Consider the following 24513-nt stretch of genomic DNA (forward strand, 5'->3'; position numbering starts at 1 on the left):
CCCACACAACACATAAATGTTCAACAGCTTCTTCATTGTTTCTGAATAAACAACAATGACTAAAGGTTGCTTTTAAAAAAAAAAAAAAAAAAAGAATAAGAATAAAAAAAAGAAAAAGAAAAACCTAATTACAGCAATAATGACAGTTAAGCCAGTTTATCTGTGCCTCTATTTTGAAATAATATTTACAAAAATGTTATTGATTTCAGTTTATTATAATAATCTTTAAACTTTTTCAAAAGTATATGATTATATTTTTGGACAAATCTTTCGATGAAACATACATTTTATGAGCTTTTATCATGTTTCAGCCAGTGCATTTATCAGGGTGGGTCTGGGTCTGGGATGATAAATGCACTGGCTGATAACCGCACATTTCTGGCCAGAAATGTTTCAGCAGTGTTACATATGTACTACATATGTTTCACTTGCTTTTTGTTACCAGCTGATACCCTACATTTGTATAGACATTGGATGGTGTGAGGCTGGGGAGTTGAGTGGAGTGAGTAGGCGGGAGTTGAATGTGAAGTGCGGTGGGAGGTTGTTAGGTTTCTTTTCTTTTTTTTTTTTGTTAAGAGAGACACAGTCCTCCTGTGTCTTCTCCAAGCTTCACATGTAAAATCCAACAGTGTGAAGCACATAGCAGCCAGAAACTGTAATGCCACAGATTAGAGAGGCTTCATCATCACCATCTTCATCGCCCGTACGATCAGAGCGTGAGACTTCACATCTGGAGCACAGGAGAGATTCTGTGATAAGTCCTCCTTCTAGCTTGTCCCACTAGCAGTCGGTGAGATTTACTCACAACAAAAAGGGTTAATGACATTATTTTCATGGAAACATGTATTAATTCTTTGTAAAGTGTTTAAATTGTGTTTTCACTTGACCTTATGAGTGCTATTTTGAGTGTATTTTAATATCTGTACTTAGGTGTTTCCTCTGTGATCCATCCCTTCAGAGCTGAGACACTCAGGACTGAACAGACTGCACAGCTTCTGTGACTGAGCCTACAAAACACCTTCTTTGAAACCACACATGATAGAAGGGCTTTACGTTTGCAGCAGCACTACTAAAGGTATTCAGTTTATTACAGGATGTGTTTGTTTCTTAGGACCAGCTCTAAGTGCACACTACCTAACATATACACCTTTCTGTTTATTGCAAACCAACTACTCTGGATCATATGGCCAGTCGGCAGGAATGTTGCTGCAGGAAAACATCCCTGCAGATCACCATCATTGTCAGACTGACTGTGCCTCCTTTGTGCAGTGTCAAGATCCTCCCTAAATGAGTGTGTAAGTTCATTATTTTATTCCCTTTGACAAGACAAGTATCACTGATATTTACATTTACAACTACATATGTTCCTGTTTTCTGCTCTTCTTTTTAAAGTCCTCAGCTATCCTGCTTCTGTGCTGCTTGCCACACATCAAACACTGGCCGGATGACAGGGAGGATCCACTCTGAAGTCACTGGACATGATGAGGATCATATGGGACTTTATAGTTTCACAGAAATGTTGTGCTCTTTGATTACAGGTTTTAAATGGACATAATGACTGCCTCTCTCTGATCAACAGGCTAAAGGATTGTTTTCATTGTTAGTGCTCTGTACAATGTATGCTTATTTAACATTTCATCACAGAGCAAACCTTTATTTATTTAACATATTTTTATTTTGTTTTAATGTTGAATTAACTGTGGGGATTTTTTTAAGTGGGCACTCAGGATGTCATATGACCAGAAATGTGGTAACTGGAATTCAACAGTATGTAAAGAAAGAATCTGCTAAGAACAAAAAACACACAAAAACCCCCAAGAGAACTCAAATTCATTCCATGTAATCCAGTCTAAAACATTTTAAACTGCTGAACAGCAACACAAACAGTGTTAAAGAAACAGTGTTAACAGAATAATTATGATGAGTTTGTACCAAAGTTTCAGGTCACATGGCACACCTAGTGTGTGTGTGTGGGGTATCAGCTGGTAAGTATAGGTTTTTTCATATTTGTGTCCTTAGAGTTCAGATAGATTAAGCCTTGTGTATAATAATTAGTCATAACCACAACTCAAAGTCAGGGACTAACTAAATTTGTGACTTTGTGTCTGAGCCCAGGTTAAAACACTGTGTAAAAAAGCATTTAGTGGCATGGCTGAACAATGCTGTAAACTAATGATACTTATTTATCCACAAAAAGGACTAATGTGTTTATTTGATTATTTGTATGTGTTAAACTGTGTCACCACCTTAGGCTTTCGTTTGAGTTCACTCAAAAATCTCTATACAGTTCTCTTTACCACTGTGTGGACACTGTTTACAATAAAACATAAAAAGAATGAGTAATAAAAAAGATGTGTAGACAGATCAGTAGACCGATAGAAACAGCTGTTCAGCCATGTTCTAAGAAACCAACACAATTTAAAGGTTCAGGATTGTGGTTTTAAAAGTTGAATTTTCATGTATTTCATATGTTGCTTATTATTTTTATTTGCTTATTTAATTTTGTTATTTTTATTTATTCTCCTGTGAAGTGTTTAACAAAAAAGCTACTTTAATTTCAATTTTATTTGTTTATTATTTGGTAATTTGTTCTTTAAGAATCGAGTCTGTGCCAAAACTAAAGTTGAACAGACACATGACAGGATCAGATTATTAACACCTTAAAACATTGCAAACGTCTCTTTTAAAATGATTTTATTGTATTTCGAAAAAAACATTTGTTGAATTAATTTAAGTTCTTTTCAGAAAGAAGCTGTACAATATGACTTAAGATTTTTATGTTATTTTCTATGACATACAAAACAAATTGATGTATGTAATACCATTAAACATGATATACACATGTGTATATGCCTGAAAAACATTATCCTGGATATTAAAGCTTGTATTTTCTCCAGAATGTTTGTTCATCTTTTCAGTTCAATTCAACAAATTTGTTTTTACAATTATTTTTATTATTTTTTTATGAATTAGAGATTTATAATACATAATTCCACTCTTTAAGTGATTAGAAGAATATGAACTTTTGTTTTTCATTCAGAGGTTTTCTGACTAAATTTTCTTTTGTCATTACTCATCTTTTTCTAATTTATATTTTAAACATGTTCAGCTATTTTCCAACTTCTTCTGTGTGAAAATCAGCTTTCAAAAGTTCTGCACTTTTGTTTTCAGGTTACAAATTCTGTATTTTCCAGCTAATTCAGCATTTTTAGCTTAATATTCAGTATTTAATTCATTTCAGTGCATACATTCAGATTCAAGCATTCACACTGCAGTTTCTTCAGAAAATGCACTTTCTAGTTGTGTGGATGCCCTCAAAGGGCTTCCACACTATTGAGTTCCTGTTTCTCTTTATTCTTTATTTTTCTTTTTCAAGTTGCTTCCGTCGCTTTTTTGGACTTTATCTACTCCCTCAGTTTTCAGCCGATTTTCTCCGTTCAAACTCTATACTGTTCTGCTCTTTCTGCTTATGGGTGCTATGACTTTTGGTGTTTATTACTGTTATACTTTTTAAAATATTACGTTTTTTTCCTTTAATTTGTCCCATTGAAATGAATGGGAAACTTCCACAATTCTGCTAAAACTTGCTTGTTTTTGAAACTTAACTACTTCCTTATACTTTCACCTAGAAACTCCATTCAAACTTTAAAATGTTCTCAGATTATTGGGCTATTCCTGTCTGATTCAGCTTTTTCAGATCTTCTACCGTTTTAATCTTATCTCTCTTTAAGTTTTCAGTTGCAAAATTGTGATTTTTCAGAAAATACATGCGTTGCTATGGTTGCTATGCAATTAACTCAGAGTGAGGGCTGGTCTGTTCTGAATTTTCTCTTCATGTCTGAATAACTTCTTGCTACTCGCTCAATTTCCACTCAACCCCCACAAATTATACATCAAAACGTAGGTATTTTTGCTGGCTTTCAGAAAATGTCACTATCATTCTTGTGGGATTTACAGATTTTTTTGCAAATCTCCTCAGAGCAACACAGGGTCTGAAAACTCTCCATAGAAAGTCAATGGAGAGCTTGTTCAAAATCACCGCTGAATTTTTTTCTAATGAGAGGCATTTTCAAATCGTCATATCTCCTTAACGAAACAAAGTTGAGACATGACGCTTGTGCCAATATATCTTCAGACTCTCCTGATGCTCACAATTCAAGAGTATTTTCCTCACCTATTACCGTTTGGCCATGAATTACATTTGTTTGAGGATAGGAAATTTGTCTCTCGCTCAGATCTCTTCAGATTTCAAACTCTGGAAATGAGGCACTTTTTCTCTCGTCATATCTTTTGATGGATTTCAACAGAGCCCTGAAAATTTCCATGACTGTTCACCAAAGCCTGCTGTTTCTTACAGTGAAAGAATGATTTTGATGCTCCATATAGATTTAGAGTTACACAACGTTGTTTGAGGGCAAGTCAAGGCAGTTTTGCTTCGCCTCTTCTCAGTTGCAGTGTGTTACAAGTCATATAGCTTTAATAATTTATATTTTATCTCTGAATTATGAAGACCTGCAGATTTCCCATCTCTTCTGAACAAAACGGTGTCAGAATGAGCGTTCTAGCCCCTACGGTTAGGAAATTATGGCCATTTGTTCGAGGGGAATCCTGAATGTGAGAAATACACTAAAGAAAACTCAGAGCTCTCTCTGTGTCTGTGTGTGTAAGTGCTGATTAGAGCAGGTGCAGCTAATTTAGCTGACCTAGATATACCAAGCCCAGACTCTTAACAGCCACTGTTCCCTTTGCGCTCTGTGTATGTGTGTGTGTCTCAGTATTTCTCCCATGTTAAAGTATAACTCCTCCATAATAGTATTTCTGCTAAATCAAAGTACTTCTACTACATCTTAGTACTTCTGCTCAATCATAGTAATTCTGGGAAATCATAGTATTTATCCCAAATCATAGTATTTATGCAAAATTACAGTATTTCTGCTAAAAAGCAGAAATAGTACCTTTAGCAGAAATTTCTGTCAAAAGATATTATTTATGTTAAAACATACTATTTCTGCTAAATCATAGTATTTGTGCCAAATCATAGTATTTGTACCCAATCATAGTATTTCTGCCATGTCATTGTATTTGCGCCAAATCATGGTATTTTTGCCAAATCATGGTATTTGTGCCAAATCATGTTATTTCTGCCCAATTAAAATTTCTGTTATGTTATAGTATTACTACTAAGTCGTAGAATTTCTGTTATGTTATAGTATATCTGCTGATTATAGTATATGTGCCAAATCATAGTATTTATAGCAAATCATAGTATTTTGTGCCCAAACATAGTATTTCTTGCCAAATTGTAGTATTTGTGCAAAAACATACTATGTCTGCAAAATCACAGTATATCTGTTATGTTATAGTATTACTACTAAGTCGTAGAATTTCTGTTATGTTATAGTATATCTGCTGATTATAGTATATGTGCCAAATCATAGTATTTATAGCAAATCATAGTATTTGTGCCCAAACATAGTATTTCTTGCCAAATTGTAGTATTTGTGCAAAAACATACTATGTCTGCAAAATCATAGTATATCTGTTATGTTATAGTATTACTACTAAGGCATAGTATTTCTACCAAATCAAAGTATTCCTTCAAAATCATAGTATTACTGCAATTTCATAGTATTTGAGTGAAATCGTAGTATCTGTGCAAAAACATACTATGTCTGCTAAATCACAGTATATCTGTTATGTTGTAGTATTACTACTAAGTCACAGTATTTCTGCCAATTCGTATTATTTGTACTAAATCATGGTACTTGTGCCAAATCATAGTATTTTTTGCAAATCATAGTATTCGAACCAAAACATAGTAGTATTTGTACGAAGTAATAGTATTTCTTCTAAATCATAGTATTTCACCCAAATCTCAGTAGTTGTGCTAAAACCCTGTATTATTGCCAAATTGTAATATTTGTACTGAAACGTAGTATTTCTGCCAATACGAGTATTTGTACTAAATCATAGTACTTGTGCCAAATCATAGTATTTCTGCCATATTGTGCTAGTTGTGCAAAAACATATACTATGATTTTGCAGAGAGTCTATCTATTATGTTATAGTATTACTACTAAGTCGTAGACTTTCTGTTTTGTTATAGTGTATCTGCTGAATATAGTATATGTGCCAAATCATAGTATTTGTGCTGAAACATATTATACTGCCAAATTGTAGTATTTGTGCAAAAACATAGAATGTCTGCAAAATCATCATATATCTGTGATGTTATAGTATTACTACTAAGGCATAGTATTTCTGCAAAATCATAGTATTTTTGCAGAAACATAGTACTCTGGTAAATCATAGTATTTCTACTAAATAATAGTATTTCTGCCAGATCATATTATTTGTTTCAAATCATAGCATTCGGACCAAATCATAGTATTTGTGCCAAAATATTGTATTTGTACAAAGTCATAATATTTCTTCTAAATCATAGTATTTCAATCAAATCTCAGGAGTTGTGCTAAAACGCAGTATTATTGCCAAATCATTGTATTTGTACCCAAACATATCAGTTCAACTTATTTAACTCTTCTCAAGAACCCAACATCTCTTCTTCACCCCGTTTCAGCAGAATTGTGAGTTTTTTCACCCCTTTTCAGCACAAATCCCAGCTTTTTCAGGTGTTTTCAACAGAAATCTCTTTTTTAGCAGACATTCTGCTGATGCACCTGTTTTCAGTGCAACGTTCTACTTCTTTACCTCTTTTCAGTAGAAATTCTGCTGATTCACCTATTTTAAGCAGAATTTTCAGCCTTTCACCTCTTATCAATACAAATCTCAGTATCTTCTGCTCATTTCAGAGGAAACCTTTTCACCTCTCCTCTTTTCAGTACAAATTTGAACTTCTGTACCCCTTTGAAACAGAATCTTTGCCTTTTCACCTCTTTTCAGCAAAAGTTTCTGTTTTTTCACTTGTTTTCAGCATAATTTTTCAGTTTCTTTACTGCCATACAATTTTTGCAGCAGACAGCTTCAGCGTTCCGGCATCCACACAGCATTTTCGCAGGAAATGCAAATTTTTCTAGTTATATTTTATTATAGATTCCGTACGTTTTTTGTACTCTATCTCCTTCAAAACCGTTCAACTTAGAAAAACCATTCAAACACCATTAGATTCCTCTTCTTTAGGACATGACTGCTTCTATTTTTCTCATTTATAACATTTATATTTTTAATTTTATTCAACTTTTTTCAACAAAAATTTCCCATGTATTTCAATGGAGAGACCCTTCAAATTCTCATTCAACTCACTCCTCTTTAAACTGTATCTACTTCAACATACGTTGACATAGAGCTACCATTCAAACTTTAAAACGAAGACAAGACATTCAACTATTCAACTTGTATTTATCTTTGCAATATCTGTTATACTTTTCTTCAGTTCCAGTTTAAGTTTCATGATGTTTTTTCAGCCGTTTCAGAGTTTATAATGGGTGTGTATGGGACGGAATGTTGGGGCTAGAGTGAGACAGCTGAACTGCTAGAGTGAGAGGAGCGAAAAAATTAATCTTAAAATCTTTTTTAAAACTGCTGCTGTGTCCACAGCGTTTGATCTACAGGTATGATTTTACCCTCAAAACGTAGCCATCGCTGTCCTCTTTCATCCAATGTGTTTACTATTGTACTAGGTGTTATGGTTCTTTCATAAATGTCACCAAAGCACAGCCTCCTCCCTCCAACTCCTCCATAGACTCCAATGTTAAAGTGGCTCAGAAAGTTCCTTTGAAAATCAGAAGAGCAGGCTGTCTTTACACTGTCACCACGTCCATATAATAAACTCCACAGGCATGAAAACTGAGAATTAGGTAGACTAGACATTGCTGCCGCTCACGGTGAAAGAATTTTGTCAATACGACATGTACTTTTCATTTGGGAAGGATTTGTTTGGGGCTGACTTTTCTGTTCATTTTAAGCAGCAAAAGTGAGGTGCATGTCTGTGTGCGTGTGTATGGAGCCCTGGCTCAGTCACTATAGCAACCAGGCTCACACCTGCCTGCCTAACGAGCTCTCTCTCACTCTGCCAAGATTCATCTTGAACACTTCTCTTTCAACAGCTGCTGTGTCCACAGTGTTTGCTCTACAGCCATCATTTTACCCTCAAAATGAAGCCATCGTTCTTCTCTTTCCAACAGCGTGTCTTTCAAAGCTCAGAGATGTAAACCTTTAAAACTGTGTGGATCCAAGTGAAGGGACCGTATTTTAGTCATTCAGTGATTCAAAGAATATGAACTTTTAATATTCATTCAGATGTTTTCTGACTCTAAATAGTCTTTTCTCATTTTTAGGTTTTTCTAATTTACATTTAAAACATTTTCAGCTGTTTTCTAACTTCTTCTCTGTGGATGGCAGCTTTTAGCAGTTCAGCTTTTTTGTTTTCAGGTGAAAATTTCTGTATTTTTCATCTCATTCAACATTTTTAACTTAAAATTCAGCAATTAATTCATTTCAGCGCATATATTCAGATTCAAGCATTCACACTGCAGTTTCTTCAGAAAATGCACTTTCTAGTTAGTGTGAATGCTTGTAAAAGCATTCACAGTATTGTTGTTGTAATCTTTATTATTCTATTTTATTATAGATTCCGTACGTTTTTTGTACTCTATCTCCTTCAAAACCGTTCAACTTAGAAAAACCATTCAAACACCATTAGATTCCTCTTCTTTAGGACATGACTGCTTCTATTTTTCTCATTTATAACATTTATATTTTTAATTTTATTCAACTTTTTTCAACAAAAATTTCCCATGTATTTCAATGGAGAGACCCTTCAAATTCTCATTCAACTCACTCCTCTTTAAACTGTATCTACTTCAACATACGTTGACATAGAGCTACCATTCAAACTTTAAAACGAAGACAAGACATTCAACTATTCAACTTGTATTTATCTTTGCAATATCTGTTATACTTTTTCTTCAGTTCCAGTTTAAGTTTCATGATGTTTTTCAGCCGTTTCAGAGTTTATAATGGGTGTGTATGGGACGGAATGTTGGGGCTAGAGTGAGACAGCTGAACTGCTAGAGTGAGAGGAGCGAAAAAATTAATCTTAAAATCTTTTTAAAACTGCTGCTGTGTCCACAGCGTTTGATCTACAGGTATGATTTTACCCTCAAAACGTAGCCATCGCTGTCCTCTTTCATCCAATGTGTTTACTATTGTACTAGGTGTTATGGTTCTTTCATAAATGTCACCAAAGCACAGCCTCCTCCCTCCAACTCCTCCATAGACTCCAATGTTAAAGTGGCTGAGAAAGTTCCTTTGAAAATCAGAAGAGCAGGCTGTCTTTCCACTGTCACCACGTCCATATAATAAACTCCACAGGCATGAAAACTGAGAATTAGGTAGACTAGACATTGCTGCCGCTCACGGTGAAAGAATTTTGTCAATACGACATGTACTTTTCATTTGGGAAGGATTTGTTTGGGGCTGACTTTTCTGTTCATTTTAAGCAGCAAAAGTGAGGTGCATGTCTGTGTGCGTGTGTATGGAGCCCTGGCTCAGTCACTATAGCAACCAGGCTCACACCTGCCTGCCTAACGAGCTCTCTCTCTCACTCTGCCAAGATTCATCTTGAACACTTCTCTTTCAACAGCTGCTGTGTCCACAGTGTTTGCTCTACAGCCATCATTTTACCCTCAAAATGAAGCCACCGTTCTTCTCTTTCCAACAGCGTGTCTTTCAAAGCTCAGAGATGTAAACCTTTAAAACTGTGTGGATCCAAGTGAAGGGACCGTATTTTAGTCATTCAGTGATTCAAAGAATATGAACTTTTAATATTCATTCAGATGTTTTCTGACTCTAAATAGTCTTTTCTCATTTTTAGGTTTTTCTAATTTACATTTAAAACATTTTCAGCTGTTTTCTAACTTCTTCTCTGTGGATGGCAGCTTTTAGCAGTTCAGCTTTTTGTTTTCAGGTGAAAATTTCTGTATTTTTCATCTCATTCAACATTTTTAACTTAAAATTCAGCAATTAATTCATTTCAGCGCATATATTCAGATTCAAGCATTCACACTGCAGTTTCTTCAGAAAATGCACTTTCTAGTTCTATTTTATTATAGATTCCGTACGTTTTTTGTACTCTATCTCCTTCAAAACCGTTCAACTTAGAAAAACCATTCAAACACCATTAGATTCCTCTTCTTTAGGACATGACTGCTTCTATTTTTCTCATTTATAACATTTATATTTTTAATTTTATTCAACTTTTTCAACAAAAATTTCCCATGTATTTCAATGGAGAGACCCTTCAAATTCTCATTCAACTCACTCCTCTTTAAACTGTATCTACTTCAACATACGTTGACATAGAGCTACCATTCAAACTTTAAAACGAAGACAAGACATTCAACTATTCAACTTGTATTTATCTTTGCAATATCTGTTATACTTTTTCTTCAGTTCCAGTTTAAGTTTCATGATGTTTTTTCAGCCGTTTCAGAGTTTATAATGGGTGTGTATGGGACGGAATGTTGGGTCTAGAGTGAGACAGCTGAACTGCTAGAGTGAGAGGAGCGAAAAAATTAATCTTAAAATCTTTTTAAAACTGCTGCTGTGTCCACAGCGTTTGATCTACAGGTATGATTTTACCCTCAAAACGTAGCCATCGCTGTCCTCTTTCATCCAATGTGTTTACTATTGTACTAGGTGTTATGGTTCTTTCATAAATGTCACCAAAGCACAGCCTCCTCCCTCCAACTCCTCCATAGACTCCAATGTTAAAGTGGCTCAGAAAGTTCCTTTGAAAATCAGAAGAGCAGGCTGTCTTTACACTGTCACCACGTCCATATAATAAACTCCACAGGCATGAAAACTGAGAATTAGGTAGACTAGACATTGCTGCCGCTCACGGTGAAAGAATTTTGTCAATACGACATGTACTTTTCATTTGGGAAGGATTTGTTTGGGGCTGACTTTTCTGTTCATTTTAAGCAGCAAAAGTGAGGTGCATGTCTGTGTGTGTGTGTATGGAGCCCCTGGCTCAGTCACTATAGCAACCAGGCTCACACCTGCCTGCCTAACGAGCTCTCTCTCACTCTGCCAAGATTCATCTTGAACACTTCTCTTTCAACAGCTGCTGTGTCCACAGTGTTTGCTCTACAGCCATCATTTTACCCTCAAAATGAAGCCATCGTTCTTCTCTTTCCAACAGCGTGTCTTTCAAAGCTCAGAGATGTAAACCTTTAAAACTGTGTGGATCCAAGTGAAGGGACCGTATTTTAGTCATTCAGTGATTCAAAGAATATGAACTTTTAATATTCATTCAGATGTTTTCTGACTCTAAATAGTCTTTTCTCATTTTTTAGGTTTTTCTAATTTACATTTAAAACATTTTCAGCTGTTTTCTAACTTCTTCTCTGTGGATGGCAGCTTTTAGCAGTTCAGCTTTTTTGTTTTCAGGTGAAAATTTCTGTATTTTTCATCTCATTCAACATTTTTAACTTAAAATTCAGCAATTAATTCATTTCAGCGCATATATTCAGATTCAAGCATTCACACTGCAGTTTCTTCAGAAAATGCACTTTCTAGTTATTATTTTTTTTATATCATCTTCCGTACGTTTTTTGAAGTCCTACTCATTCAAAACCGTTCAACTTAGAAAAACCATTCAAACACCGTTAGATTCCTCTTCTTTAGGACATGACTGCTTCTATTTTTCTCATTTTTAACATTTATATTTTTAATTTTATTCAACTTTTTTCAACAAAAATTTCCCATGTATTTCAATGGGGAGACCCTTCAAATCCTCATTCAACTTACTCATTTTTAAACTCCTACTACTTCCACATACGTTGACATAGAGCCACCATTCAAACTTTAAAACGAAGACAAGACATTCAACTATTCAACTTGTATTTATCTTTTCAATATCTATTATACTTTTTCTTCAGTTCCAGTTTAAGTTTCATCCTTTTTTTCAGCTGTTTCAGAGTTTATAATGGGTGTGTATGGGACGGAATGTTGCCGCTAGAGTGAGACAGGTCAACTGCTAGAGTGAGAGGAGCAAAAAAATTAATCTTAAAATCTTTTTTAAAACTGCTGCTGTGTCCGCGGCGTTTGCTCTACAGGTATGATTTTACGCTCAAAACGTAGCCATCGCTGTCCTCTTTCATCCAATGTGTTTACTATTGTAATAGGTGTTATGGTTCTTTCATAAATGTCACCAATGCACAGCCTCCTCCCTCCAACTCCTCCATAGACTCCAATGTTAAAATGGCTCAGAAAGTTCGTTTGAAAATCAGAAGAGCAGGCTGTCTTTACACTGTCACCACATCCATATAATAAACTCCACAGACATGAAAACTGAGAATTCAGTAGACTAGACATTGCTGCCGCTCACGGTGAAAGAATTTTGTCAATACGACTTGTACTTTTCATTTGGGTGCGATTTGTTTGGGGCTGACTTTTCTGTTCATTTTAAGCAGCAAAAGTGAGGCGCATGTCTGTGTGCGTGTGTATGGAGCCATTGGGTGCAGTCACTATAGCAACCAGGCTCACACCTGCCTGCCTAACGAGCTCTGTCTCTCACTGTGCCAAGATTCATCTTAAACACTTCTCTTTCAACTGCTGCTGTGTCCACAGTGTTTGCTCTACAGCCATCATTTTACCCTCAAAACGTAGCCATTGTTGTTTTCTTTCCAACACTGTGTCTTTGAAAGCTCAGAGATGTAAACTTTTTAAACTGTGTGGATCCAAACGGAGGGATCACATTTTAGTCATTCAGTGATTCAAAGAATATGAACTTTTAATATTCATTCAGATGTTTTCTGACTCCAAATTGTCTTTTCTTATTACTTAGGTTTTTCTAATTTACAATTAAAACATTTTCAGGTATTTTCCAACTTCTTCTGTGTAAACATCAGCTTTTAGCAGTTCAGCACTTTTGTTTTCAGGTGAAAATTTCTGTATTTTTCATCTCATTCAAAATTTTTAACTTAAATTCAGCAATTAATTCATTTCAGTGCATACATTCAGATTCAAGCATTCACACTGCAGTTTCTTCAGAAAATGCACTTTCTAGTTACTAGTTACTGCTTCAAAAAAGTAACTGAGTTAATAACTGAGTTACAATATTTTAAAAGTAACTAATTACTAGGAAAAATAACTATTGTGTTACTTTAAAAAAATGTTTAAGCCTCTGGGGTCCAGGGTATAATTGGCTATTTTTGACAACTTTCGATTTTACCTCTGCATTTCATCTTTAAAAACTGTTTATCTTGCCTTGTTTGGTATCATTCTTCTCAGCACAACCTCACATGTCTGAACTTACAGTTATTTTTTTCATTTTGACATACTGTAAACTCTAACTCTAACTTAACTCTAAAATCAGACTAAAAACATAAAATCCAAGTAGAAAAATAGTTATATTTTTTAGTGTAACAACCGAACATCTTTAACAAATCATTTTCTTAACTTGAAATACAAATATAAATTGTACATTTTTAAAAACTATGCACAAGTTTTGCAAAGGACAAAGTTATATGCAGCTATTTACCTAAAAATGCAGCCAAGGTGTTTTTGTTTTCTAACAATTTCAAACTATTTACAGAACAATCAGGTGTTTTGCATCAAATACGATGCCATACAAATTATTTGTGCCACTCCAAAACATTATTTCTGTCCACTATAAGACAGAGGAGCACGTCACAAGCCTGATACCTGCAGGCCTGAAAGCAGAAGGTTTATCATGCCTCCCATTTTCCACCTAGAGCCAGCGTTTACACTGCAGTCTGGCCTTGGTGGTTTTGTGTCAGCAACTGTGACATTCAGCAGTCGCCTCATTGTTCTGACACACACACAAAACTATCGACTACACTACACACTAACTACACAAGATGTAGCGCTCTCTTTTAACAGACTTATTCCGTTTTGTCAGATCGACACAGACCCTATATTATGTGGCTTGTATTTGGTTTCTATTTTTTTGTATTGTTTTGTTTTTTGTGAGAAACTATGTTATTTCAGAGATTGCATTTTAAATTGTTTTTGAAACCATTTTCATAAAGCCTTACACTTTTACAAAGTCAGCATTACCACTCAACCAAAAACTGAATGTAAAAGCTGAATGAATTAACTTAGCTCCTTCCTTCCAGCCATCCATTTCTTCCTCTCATCCTGGGCTGGGTCAGAAGCCCAGACATCCCTATCCACCTCCTCTAGTTTGTGTGGGGGAACACCAAGGCGTTCCCAGGCCAGCCGAGAGATATAATCTCTCTATCATGTCCTGGGTCTGCCCGGAACACTTCACCCAGGAGGTGCCCAGGAGGCATCCTTATCAGATGCCCAAACCTCCTCAACTGGCTCCTTTCGATGTGGAGGAGTACTCCACAATCCTCACCCTATGTCTAAGGGAGAGGCCAGCCCCCTTTTGGAGAAAGCTTATTTCTGTCTCATGTATTCATGATCTGGTTTTTTTGGTCACTACCCTGAACTCATGACCATAGGTGAGGGTAGGGACGTAGATTGATCAGTAAAGCCAGAGCTTCACTCTTAAAATCAGCTCTCTTTTCACTGGTACAGCGCTTCAGTGCAGCCGCAGCACAAATCTGTCTGTCGACCTCCCGCTCCCCTCACTTGTGAAGAAGACCCCAAGATACTTAAACTCCTCAACTTGGAGCAGCAACTCGCCTCTGACCTGGAGTAGGTACTCCACCCATTGCCCACTGAGGACCATGGCCTCAGACTTGGAGGTGTTGATTCTCAGTCTTGCCGCTGCAAACAGTTTCAGTTCAAGTTGGGGTTCTGCACTTCTAAGTTCTTTAATCCTGCATTTTTCCTCATGATGCCAGCAGAGGGTGGCACCTCTGTCTGTAGAAACAAACAAATGAGGGGGAAAAGCCCTAAAAGTCCTAATTTCATTAGACAGTGAGCATGAGAGTCCATGCAGAAGCAAGATATGACAACATAATTAAAGGATACATAATTCGATAAAATCATTTCATTTTAAAAATGATCGTTTTGAATTGATATAGTATTTTTTTGTTTTTAGTTGAATGGTTACCATTTGCGAATCACAATTTCCTACAGAGAAATTACAATTATTTACAGAATTACGATCTTTCTGGTGTACAATCGTATTCATAACATTTTTAACTGAGAAAATAGTAAAGTAAACACATGATCAACAAACCCGCAACCTGATATGTTTTACTTCAGTACATTTCCAGAAAGTAATTTGCACAGAATTTCCATCTATGACAAAGACTCCACCCTGGCAGCAGAAAATGATGGAATTCTACAAATAAGAAATAATTTGCTCTCTAATGTTTGGAAATATAATTGCAAAGCTAAAGGATTCCAACATGATCATTTTAGAAGTGTTTGTCCTTATAGTGCGATGACTAACCTAACATTATAATAAACAAAGCTTGGTGCTGTTTTTCATGCAGAACTTGTTTGGAAAAAAAAAGAAAACAGTTTAAGTGAAATTGGCGGCAGGTGTTCACCAAATACGCGACACATACATACACACCATCATGCCATCCAAGTAATGTAAATGTAATGTATTGTGCTCCTGCTCGTAGCAACTTAAAGGACAAAATGCTCACTTGCTCCATAGTATATCCTATCCACTAACAGATGGATTCTACACCTTGGCAGCAGAAAATGATGGAACTCTACAAATAAGAAGTAATTTTGTCTTTAATGTTTGGAAATATAATTATAAAAGCTAAAGGATTACAACACGACCGTTTTAGAACAGATTTACTATAAAGTGATTTTCCTTATAATGCCGTGACTAACTCCAGTAAACAAAGATCAGTGCTGTTTTGCATTCTGGGTGGGAAACATTTGCATGACCACGTATGGCAATCAGTTCATGTTTAAAAATGTAGTAAGAGACCATATGTGATTTTGCTCTGGAAAATCCAGCCTGGACAGACACTGAGGGCTCTCCAGCTCTCCAATATTTTCCACAGAATGACAGCTACAGCAAAGATCATGCATCTAATTCTGCTCCTGTCAGGTCAGTGTTGCTAATTGTCAAAAAGTTGATCTTTTTTCTCTCTTCAGCTGGACATACCTGGACATGCACATTTTAAGCTGTAAAATAGTAGAAAGATATCTATAATCACATTCTCTAATTGGGAAATTGTTTTTCAATATATATTTTAATTACGGTACTAACTTAAATGGAAACAGTATTTCATCTTTCCCAGGAATTATGTGATTGTCAAGCACTTTCAAAGCTCATAATTGTCCTATTTTGTCCTTTTGTTCTTATGTTTAAAATATTACTTTGAACCTTATATTTTGTTTTGTAATTTAATTAATTATACTTCAGCTGTAATTGTTCTGTAAAAATATATAGACTAGATTTTTGTCCTAGATTTCATTTTAACTCGTGCATGTGCTGTTAAAATTTTGAAAAATCTTATAGTGAACATTTTTAATTACATTTTTAATTACATTCTAAGTAAATAATAAAATGTGGACATATCATTTTTTGTGATTCTCTAAGATCTACTTACAGAAAGCAGTGGCCCCATCAAGTATTTAATTTGTGGATGATTTTTATTCCACAGGCCTGTCTTTTCAATTTTCCCATGGCCTCCAGCCCCAGTTTGTCTTCTTTCAAACACCAAAGACCTGGTCTGAAGCACAGACCATCTGCAGGGAGCAATGTTTCGACCTGGCCACCATTAATGACATGAGAGAGATGGAAATTGTCCTCGAAGCTGTCGGAGATAAATATGATGATGCTGTGTGGATTGGGCTTTCAAAGGGCACGACCCTCAGGTGGCACTGGTCTCTGGCAGGTGACGAGTTCTACAAAGAGGGAGAAAGAAATTATTTGTTGTGGAGCTCAGTAAATGATTACAACTGCGCAATTTTCAAAGACGGGATGCTGAATAGTGTTTCCTGTGACTACCAACGGTATTCCATTTGCTTTGATGGTGAGTCATTCTTTTTCATGCTGGTATGATACAAACATACAAACACTCATTAGACACATTGGATGTATGCAACTGTTTTGTGGTTCATTCATTCAGAAAGTTGATTCTATTCATCTGGGTGTAGCTTTTAGGGTGGGTGAAACATTGCATCACTCATCCAAGCGACTTCTTTAATCACTTAACTGAGGAGGGGGCCTAAGTCTCATTCATAAAACCAGTATTCGAGTAGTGCTCGTGACCATTGATCAGTGACCAGAACAATTTGATCATGAATCTGACCTTGGAGACCATCATTCGTCAATAATGACAGTTTTCGGTCATTAAAATTTCCAGTTTATTTTAAAGGAAAATATCAGAATTATAGTGATGGTAAATGGTAAATGGCCTGTAATTGTATAGCGCTTTACTAGTCCCTAAGGACCCCAAAGCGCTTTACACGTCCGGTCATCCACCCATTTACACACTGGTGATGGCAAGCTACATTGTAGCCACAGCCACCCTGGGGCGCACTGACAGAGGCGAGGCTGCCGGACACTGGCGCCACCGGGCCCTCTGACCACCACCAGTAGGCAACGGGTGAAGTGTCTTGCCCAAGGACACAACGACCGAGACTGTCCAAGCTGGGGCTCGAACCGGCAACCTTCCGATTGCAAGGCGAACTCCCAACTCTTGAGCCACGATCGTGATGAGAAACAGGAACATTTGGACCAAATGATATGACATAATTCTTTTTTTAAGGTAATGGTAAAGGCATAAAAAAAGGGCAGGGCATCACAAAAGCCCTGGAAATGGAAAATGGTGAACTGAGAACTGTTTTCTTTAAAGCCACTCTTCAATGGCTTTTGGTTTATGTATACATAGTTTATATATGTAGATTTTACAAAGCACAAATGAGCTTTAAATTAAGTGCCTTGATGAAGAAACACTCTGGATGGCGCTAAACTTCCTTCATTGTAATTATACGAAGACAGCGGTTATGGTTTTTGGTCAGGCGGGTCTTCTAATTGTGCTTTTTATCAGCCTTGATATATATATCAGCCATATATATATATGTGTATATGTATATATGTGTGTATATATATATATATGTTAATAATAATAATGAGATTATTATTTATTTATTTATTTTTGTGTTTTATTTGATTTAATTTTTGTATTTTTATTCTGTCCTAAATGTTAAGCAATTTGGTCTGCACTTGCTGTTTTTAAAGCACTTTATCCAATAAAGAGTTATCTTATCTAATAATCAACTTTGCCTATATAGCACTACATAACACCTAGAGTCAACTTAAGGCATTCATATTGTATGGTAAAGACCCAACAATAGCACAGAGAAAAGCCCAACATACAGATGACTCACTATGAGAAAACACTTGGCAAAAGTTGGAAGGAAAAACTCCCTTTAAACAAGAGGAGACCTCCAAACAATTTTTTTTATTGTCAAAGCTTAATTATCCTTAATTATTTTTAATAATTATTATTTAAAAATAATTATTTTTATCAATATAAGCTGTAGTTCAGTACCTTGCCAGTACATGAAAAACTGTCTTGCCTTGATTCTAGGGAATACTACAGGACACACTGCACACTCTTGGCTGAAACCTGAGGACCAATGCTACATACAAATGTTTTAACTGTTTTGTAGAAATGTAAAGTCAATGAAGCTAATTTTACTTTACTTTGCAGCAACAAAACAAGGTGCAGATCAGTACATCCTTAACACACAAGGCATGGTTTGGACTGCTGCTCGGGATTACTGCAGAACAAACTACACAGACCTGACCAGTCTAAGGAATGATGCTGAGTACCAGATAGTCCAGGAAGTAGCCAGTGGCTATGGAGTGTATGTTGGCCTCTTCAGAGACCCCTGGGAGTGGTCAGACCAGACTGACTCCTCATTTAGATACTGGAACCCAGCCGAGACTGTCTGGACTGGTGGCACCCAAAACTGTGTTGCTATGTTGAAGGAGAACTCTGGTAAATGGGGAGACAGGGCATGTACAGAAACACATCCATTCGTCTGTGACTGCAGTGAGTGAAACTCTTTAGTAGAACATTAAATATAACATTTATATTTCAAATAACGAAAATCTATCGTCATTTTTCTTAGTGACAGAAATGTGTAAAATGAAGGAAAGTCTTGTAAATATGATTCAGACTAACTCTGTCTACATGTGTTTATATTAGGGAACAAGCTGAGTTTCATTAAACTGAGGATCAGCCCACAGGACTCAATGTTGGATCTAAATAACCCTTCGGTGCAAGCAGACATCTTGGAGCAAGTAAGTCAAACAGATCTTTGTTAATGAAGAGCAGTTCATTATTAGTATATCATACATTGCATGATGACCTTCATGGCTTTGCCAATATAAATAATAATAATAATAATAATAATAATAATAATAATAATGCATTGAATTTATATAGCGCTTTTCAAGGCACCCAAAGCGCTTTACAATGACATTATTCATTCACGCTCACATTCACACACTGGTGGAGGCAAGCTACAGCTGTAGCCACAGCTGCCCTGGGGCAGACTGACAGAAGCGAGGTTGCCATATCGCGCCATATTTACATATTAAATGTAAATATAAGGGGGTTTTTTTGTCTAATAGATGAGCCAGAAGCTAAGGAGTTATAACACGACTGCTGTTTTTCATCTAAAGTGGAGAAAAAAATCTGATGGAAGAGTTTTTACCAAGGAGCCTTGAAGAAGTGGATGAAAAGACAAGAATCAGGGGGATAGATTAATATGGATAATAAATGTATTTGAAAGATTAGCATAGAGCAATGTGAGCATTGTAATTAGACAGTTTTTAATAATAATTTCCACTTTCTTTATGCATTCATTTAATAAATAGCAGTAAGTTGTGAACCTTGTTGTTGGAGTCAAATTGTTCAATGTTGTCATTGTGTTACTTAAATTTGTAAGTCTTGGTTCAAACTGTATGATCAAAGACATTCCTTTGTATCTGACCCCCAGCCTGTTGAATGGTGGGGAAGGCTATAGTGTTTTATTATGGGACACATCCTATGTGAGGGTTCTGTTTTCTTGGTTAGTAAACTTCCTGCCGTTATGACCCCTTTGGTGAGCAGGAGGTCACACAAATGCACCCCTAAACACAAACACACACACTCACGTGCACCTACACACACACACACACACACACACACACACACACACACACATACAGATGCTCGCACATACATGCATACACACAGGGGTGGATCTAGAGAAATTTTCTTAGGGTGGCATGAGGGTGGCAAAGAAATCAAATGGGGTGGCAAAATCAAAGCCTTTTTTTTCAAACACATATGCAGGTGGTTACATATGGTTAAAATGATTCAAATGCAGTAAGTATACACGTTATAGTCTATAACTTAATTATTGTCTGTAGCCCACATAATTACACATTTTAGTTACATAAAACATGTGAGTTTTGATACTATGTACTGTATAGCCTATATAATAAATAAATATGTAGCCCAATAAGTATAAAATCCAGAAAGCTACACAACATGGGGCGGTTCATTTACAAACACAAGTCTAACTTAAGTTTCACACTGTTTTTTGTTAGAAAACAATCACATTGTTACAGCTTAAATTACACAAAATGTCAGAAATCTGCACTGTCATGAACAAAAATTTAAACCTAATTTTTCATGATTTGTTGGATTAACCCACTGAGTTCTGAAATACAACCGGCCATTTTTGACTCCTTTTGAGTTTACGTTTGTATTTCACCCTCAAATTGTTTCATTTTATTTTTTTCCCCTTGCCTTGTTTGGTATCATTCTTTTCAGCTCAACTGAATTTAGTTGTTTTTTTCACTGACATACTGCATTATTATTACTGATCTGAAATCAAACAAAGAACTTAAAATCCTAGTAGTATTTTTTTTACTGTAAAAAAACCACAGACATGTTGAGTAAATTTTTATAACTTGAAATGCAAATATAAATTGTACATTTTGTAAACATATACAACTATTTATCTAAAAATGCAGCCAATACACCTGCCGTTTTTTTCATTTTGTACAACCATTTAAAAATATTACTAAAACTAAAATGAGAGAAAAATCAGGTGTCGCAATAAGATGCCCGACAAATGATGTGTGCCAGTAAAAAAAAAAAAGTTTGTCCACCAAAAGACAGGAGAACAGCACAGGGATAAACCTGCAGGCCTGACAACAGCAGGTGTATCACTCCGCTGGTTTTCTACTTAGTGACAGTGTTTACGTTGCAAATGTGCCTTTGTGACATTCATTAGTGCCCTCACTGACACACAAAACAAAACAACGACTACACAACAGAACAACTACACAAGACAACACAACACACTAAGTACAGTGGCTTGCAAAAGTATTCGGCCCCCTTGAACTTTTCCACATTTTGTCACATTACAGCCACAAACATGAATCAATTTTATTGGAATTCCACGTGAAAGACCAATACAAAGTGGTGTACACGTGAGAAGAGGAACGAAAATCACACATGATTCCAAACATTTTTTACAAATAAATAACTGAAAAGTGGGGTGTGCGTAATTATTCAGCCCCCTGAGTCAATACTTTGTAGAACCACCTTTTGCTGCAATTACAGCTGCCAGTCTTTTAGGGTATGTCTCTACCAGCTTTGCACATCTAGAGACTGAAATCCTTGCCCATTCTTCTTTGCAAAACAGCTCCAGCTCAGTCAGATTAGATGGACAGCGTTTGTGAACAGCAGGTTTCAGATCTTGTGAGCGCTTTGGCACGGGCGAGGTGCCCATGGCAGCACCGCTGCTTGTTGAGAGTAAGGGCGATACGCCCTTCACGTCAAAAAGTCATCATAAATAAGTCTCCAATAACACCAGAAAAAGTCGCCAGATTTGTCGCTAGTCGCTTTTTAGAAAAAAAGTCGCTAAGGGGGTCTGAAAACTCGCTAAATATAGCGACAAAGTCGCTAAGTTGGCAACACTGCTCCATGCTAAATGTCACAAATCTCCCACATCTAAAAACTCTCTCGCTCTCTCTCACTCGCTCGCCTTGTCTCGCTGCCGTTACGGTCACTCCCAAAACTCTCCCCTCTTCCTAAACAACCAAATCCCACGTGTTGAATTTTTTTTTAATTGGTCGACATGGTGCATTTTTCCACCGATAGGAAAGAGGAGGCTTTTTTTTCCCCCTTTCTTTACTGTTTTCGCGCTGTCCTTAGAAAACGCTTAAAACACACACATACAAAAATGTGACGACAGTATTTAGAATAAAGCATGGCTTATATATATATATTATCTTAACTCTGGATTTACTGGCCTGTAATTAAAATTTAAAAACTTTGAAGTCCGAACTTTCGATGTGGGCTGAAATAGAGGGCGTTTCTCAATATGCGTACTTGCGTTCTCGTGTACTTGTGATACGTCATCAGTCGGAGACCAAGTACTGTTCCAATTCAAAGTACGCATCAAGCCGAGAACGCGAAAGAGTCCCGGATGTGTTCTCGATCCGCCCATTTTATCAAGCATGCATCGGTGTGGACTTGGGACAGCTATATATCCCAGAATGCATTTCGTCCAAAACTCAACAGCGGACTCCCGGCACATCGTTTTCAACGGGGGGGTAAAGAAACTCCAGCAGCTGTCTATAGTATTGAGTGTCCACTAGAATAGAAATAAAAGCGTTCTAACATCTCACCTGCTTGTTTTTATTAAGGTATGTACATGTATGTACATGTACACTATTTTTATTAATAGAGGTTTCACTACTGAGGTTAAAAATGATATATAAGTTACTTAGATCACTTCTAAATGTTAATGTTTGGTTTATTTCAGTGTTTTATTTGTTCCTGAGTAAACCGGTTTGGCTGTGATTACAGTTAAGCTTCATAACATGTTACTCACAGTTAAATTAGGAGGGACGGCAGTAAAACTCCGGACCTGTGACATCATCAAGTACGCAGGTGTTCCAATTGTACAAATCGCGAGTCCGTGCTCGCGTTCTCGGTGAGTACGTACTCCCGTGCGTTCTCGGCGAGTACGTACTCACCGAGAACGCGAGTACGTACTCGCGTACTTGAGAATTGATAAATGGCCAGAGACTCAGCGTGGCTGCAGCTTGTTGCTACGTCAGCTTACATCAGTCATGTGATTTGGAGGTGCAGCGTGTCCGTGAACCATGGAGGGTTAATAACACTCACCTTCCTTCCATTTCCAGAGTGTAACATCCAACCACCTGTGTAAAAAGCGAAATTCCCATGGTGTTGTTCAAAATGTGCTCTGGCACAATCATAAACATCGCTTGCTACTGAAAACAAGAAAAAAGCCGGACCTGCTATGGGCTGAACCATTTGTTAATGGTGGAGGGGGGAACACTATGCAATATATTCAGTTTTAGCATTTATATTCACTGTTGACTGTAACTACGCCCAAAGTGTTAATGCTATCTTATTTTAATAAACAACACTGTCATATGCAAAACTGGGGTGGCACTTGGGGTGGCAAGGGATCATTTTAGGGTGGCACTTGCCACCCCATGCCACCCTTCTAGATCCGCCCCTGCATACACACACATACACACACACACACGTGCTTACACGTGCACACACATACACATATAGTGCCTGACACCATAGGGGGGTTTTACAATCGGTGTTTGTGTAAACTGTGTGTCACAGAAATAAAAGGCTGCTGTGGGGTGATGGTTCTCCGAAGTGGTCTGAGACGGAGGGGAGAAGGGCTGCTCTGAGATCCTTCCCCTGCTATAGCATGTGAAAAACCAGTTGAACTGTTCGTCTTGCTTCCTTGCTTCGTTAACGGGAATAAGTTTCTAAACCAGCGGGGCCTGTGGAAGCACAGACCCAACACTTGTTCTTTGCTGTTTACTTTTCTAATATCCGAAGTCTTTCAAGGCATGCATTTTTAATTTCTCTTTGTTATTTGGGACCCGATGAATGTAAAAAAAAAAAAAAAAAAGAATTATCTTTTTACCTGATGTAGTTTCCGAGAAAAATGATATCCACATGAGAACATTCGTTTTAAAGTTCGATAGAACACTATTGTCATGTATTTAATATATATAATTAGTGCTTATTTGCTGATTAGATTGTTTTATGAGAGGCCCAGACTTGACTAGGTCACAGGCTGACAGGAAACTGCATGTTTTTGCAGAATATGAAGAGTAGACAGAGTGAAACTAAGTTCAGACAGGTTGCCCTGGCAACAGTACGGAAGAGGATTAGGGCCGCTGGGGAAAAAAAAAAAAAAAAAAAAGTGGGCACATGTTTTTTTTTCTTCTTTTCCAGAATTCTGAGATTAAAGTCAGAATTCTGACTTTTTTCTCAGAATTCTGGAAAAGAAGAAAAAAAAAAACATGTGCCCACTTTTTTTTTTTCCCCAGTGGCCCTAATCCTCTTCCGTACAACAGACCTCAGAAAGGGGAAGTTATTGCAAGCTGCACAGGAAGTTTTAGTGCACAGGCATATTAATAAATCAGACACAGAACAGAGGAACTGACTAGAAGGAGTTGGTTTGTAATGAAACTGTGTGTGACGTCTGAAGTACAAAAATTACACGTATATGAGACATATCTTGAGCTTCAAATGTTAGAGTTTCTGCAACTGGCTTTTG

General features: G+C 36.7%; 1 protein-coding gene and 1 long non-coding RNA gene across 2 annotated transcripts; both read left to right on the forward strand.

The window, feature by feature from the left end:
- Positions 1 to 708: 708 nt before the first annotated feature.
- Positions 709 to 1435, forward strand: LOC120442513. Its single transcript, XR_005614745.1, has 4 exons — positions 709 to 790; positions 959 to 1075; positions 1192 to 1295; positions 1393 to 1435. It is a non-coding gene; the product is annotated as an uncharacterized LOC120442513 (long non-coding RNA).
- Positions 1436 to 16788: 15353 nt separating this feature from the next.
- On the forward strand, positions 16789 to 19649 carry LOC120442581 (C-type lectin BfL-2-like). The gene is made up of 4 exons (XM_039619272.1): positions 16789 to 16910; positions 18597 to 18941; positions 19098 to 19192; positions 19526 to 19649. Exons 1-4 carry the CDS (start codon positions 16859 to 16861, stop codon positions 19619 to 19621), a joined length of 588 nt encoding a protein of 195 aa, XP_039475206.1. The 5' UTR covers positions 16789 to 16858; the 3' UTR covers positions 19622 to 19649.
- Positions 19650 to 24513: the final 4864 nt, after the last annotated feature.

The sequence above is a fragment of the Oreochromis aureus genome, linkage group 11 (assembly GCF_013358895.1).
Source record: "Oreochromis aureus strain Israel breed Guangdong linkage group 11, ZZ_aureus, whole genome shotgun sequence".
NCBI classification, from domain to species: Eukaryota; Metazoa; Chordata; class Actinopteri; order Cichliformes; family Cichlidae; genus Oreochromis; species Oreochromis aureus.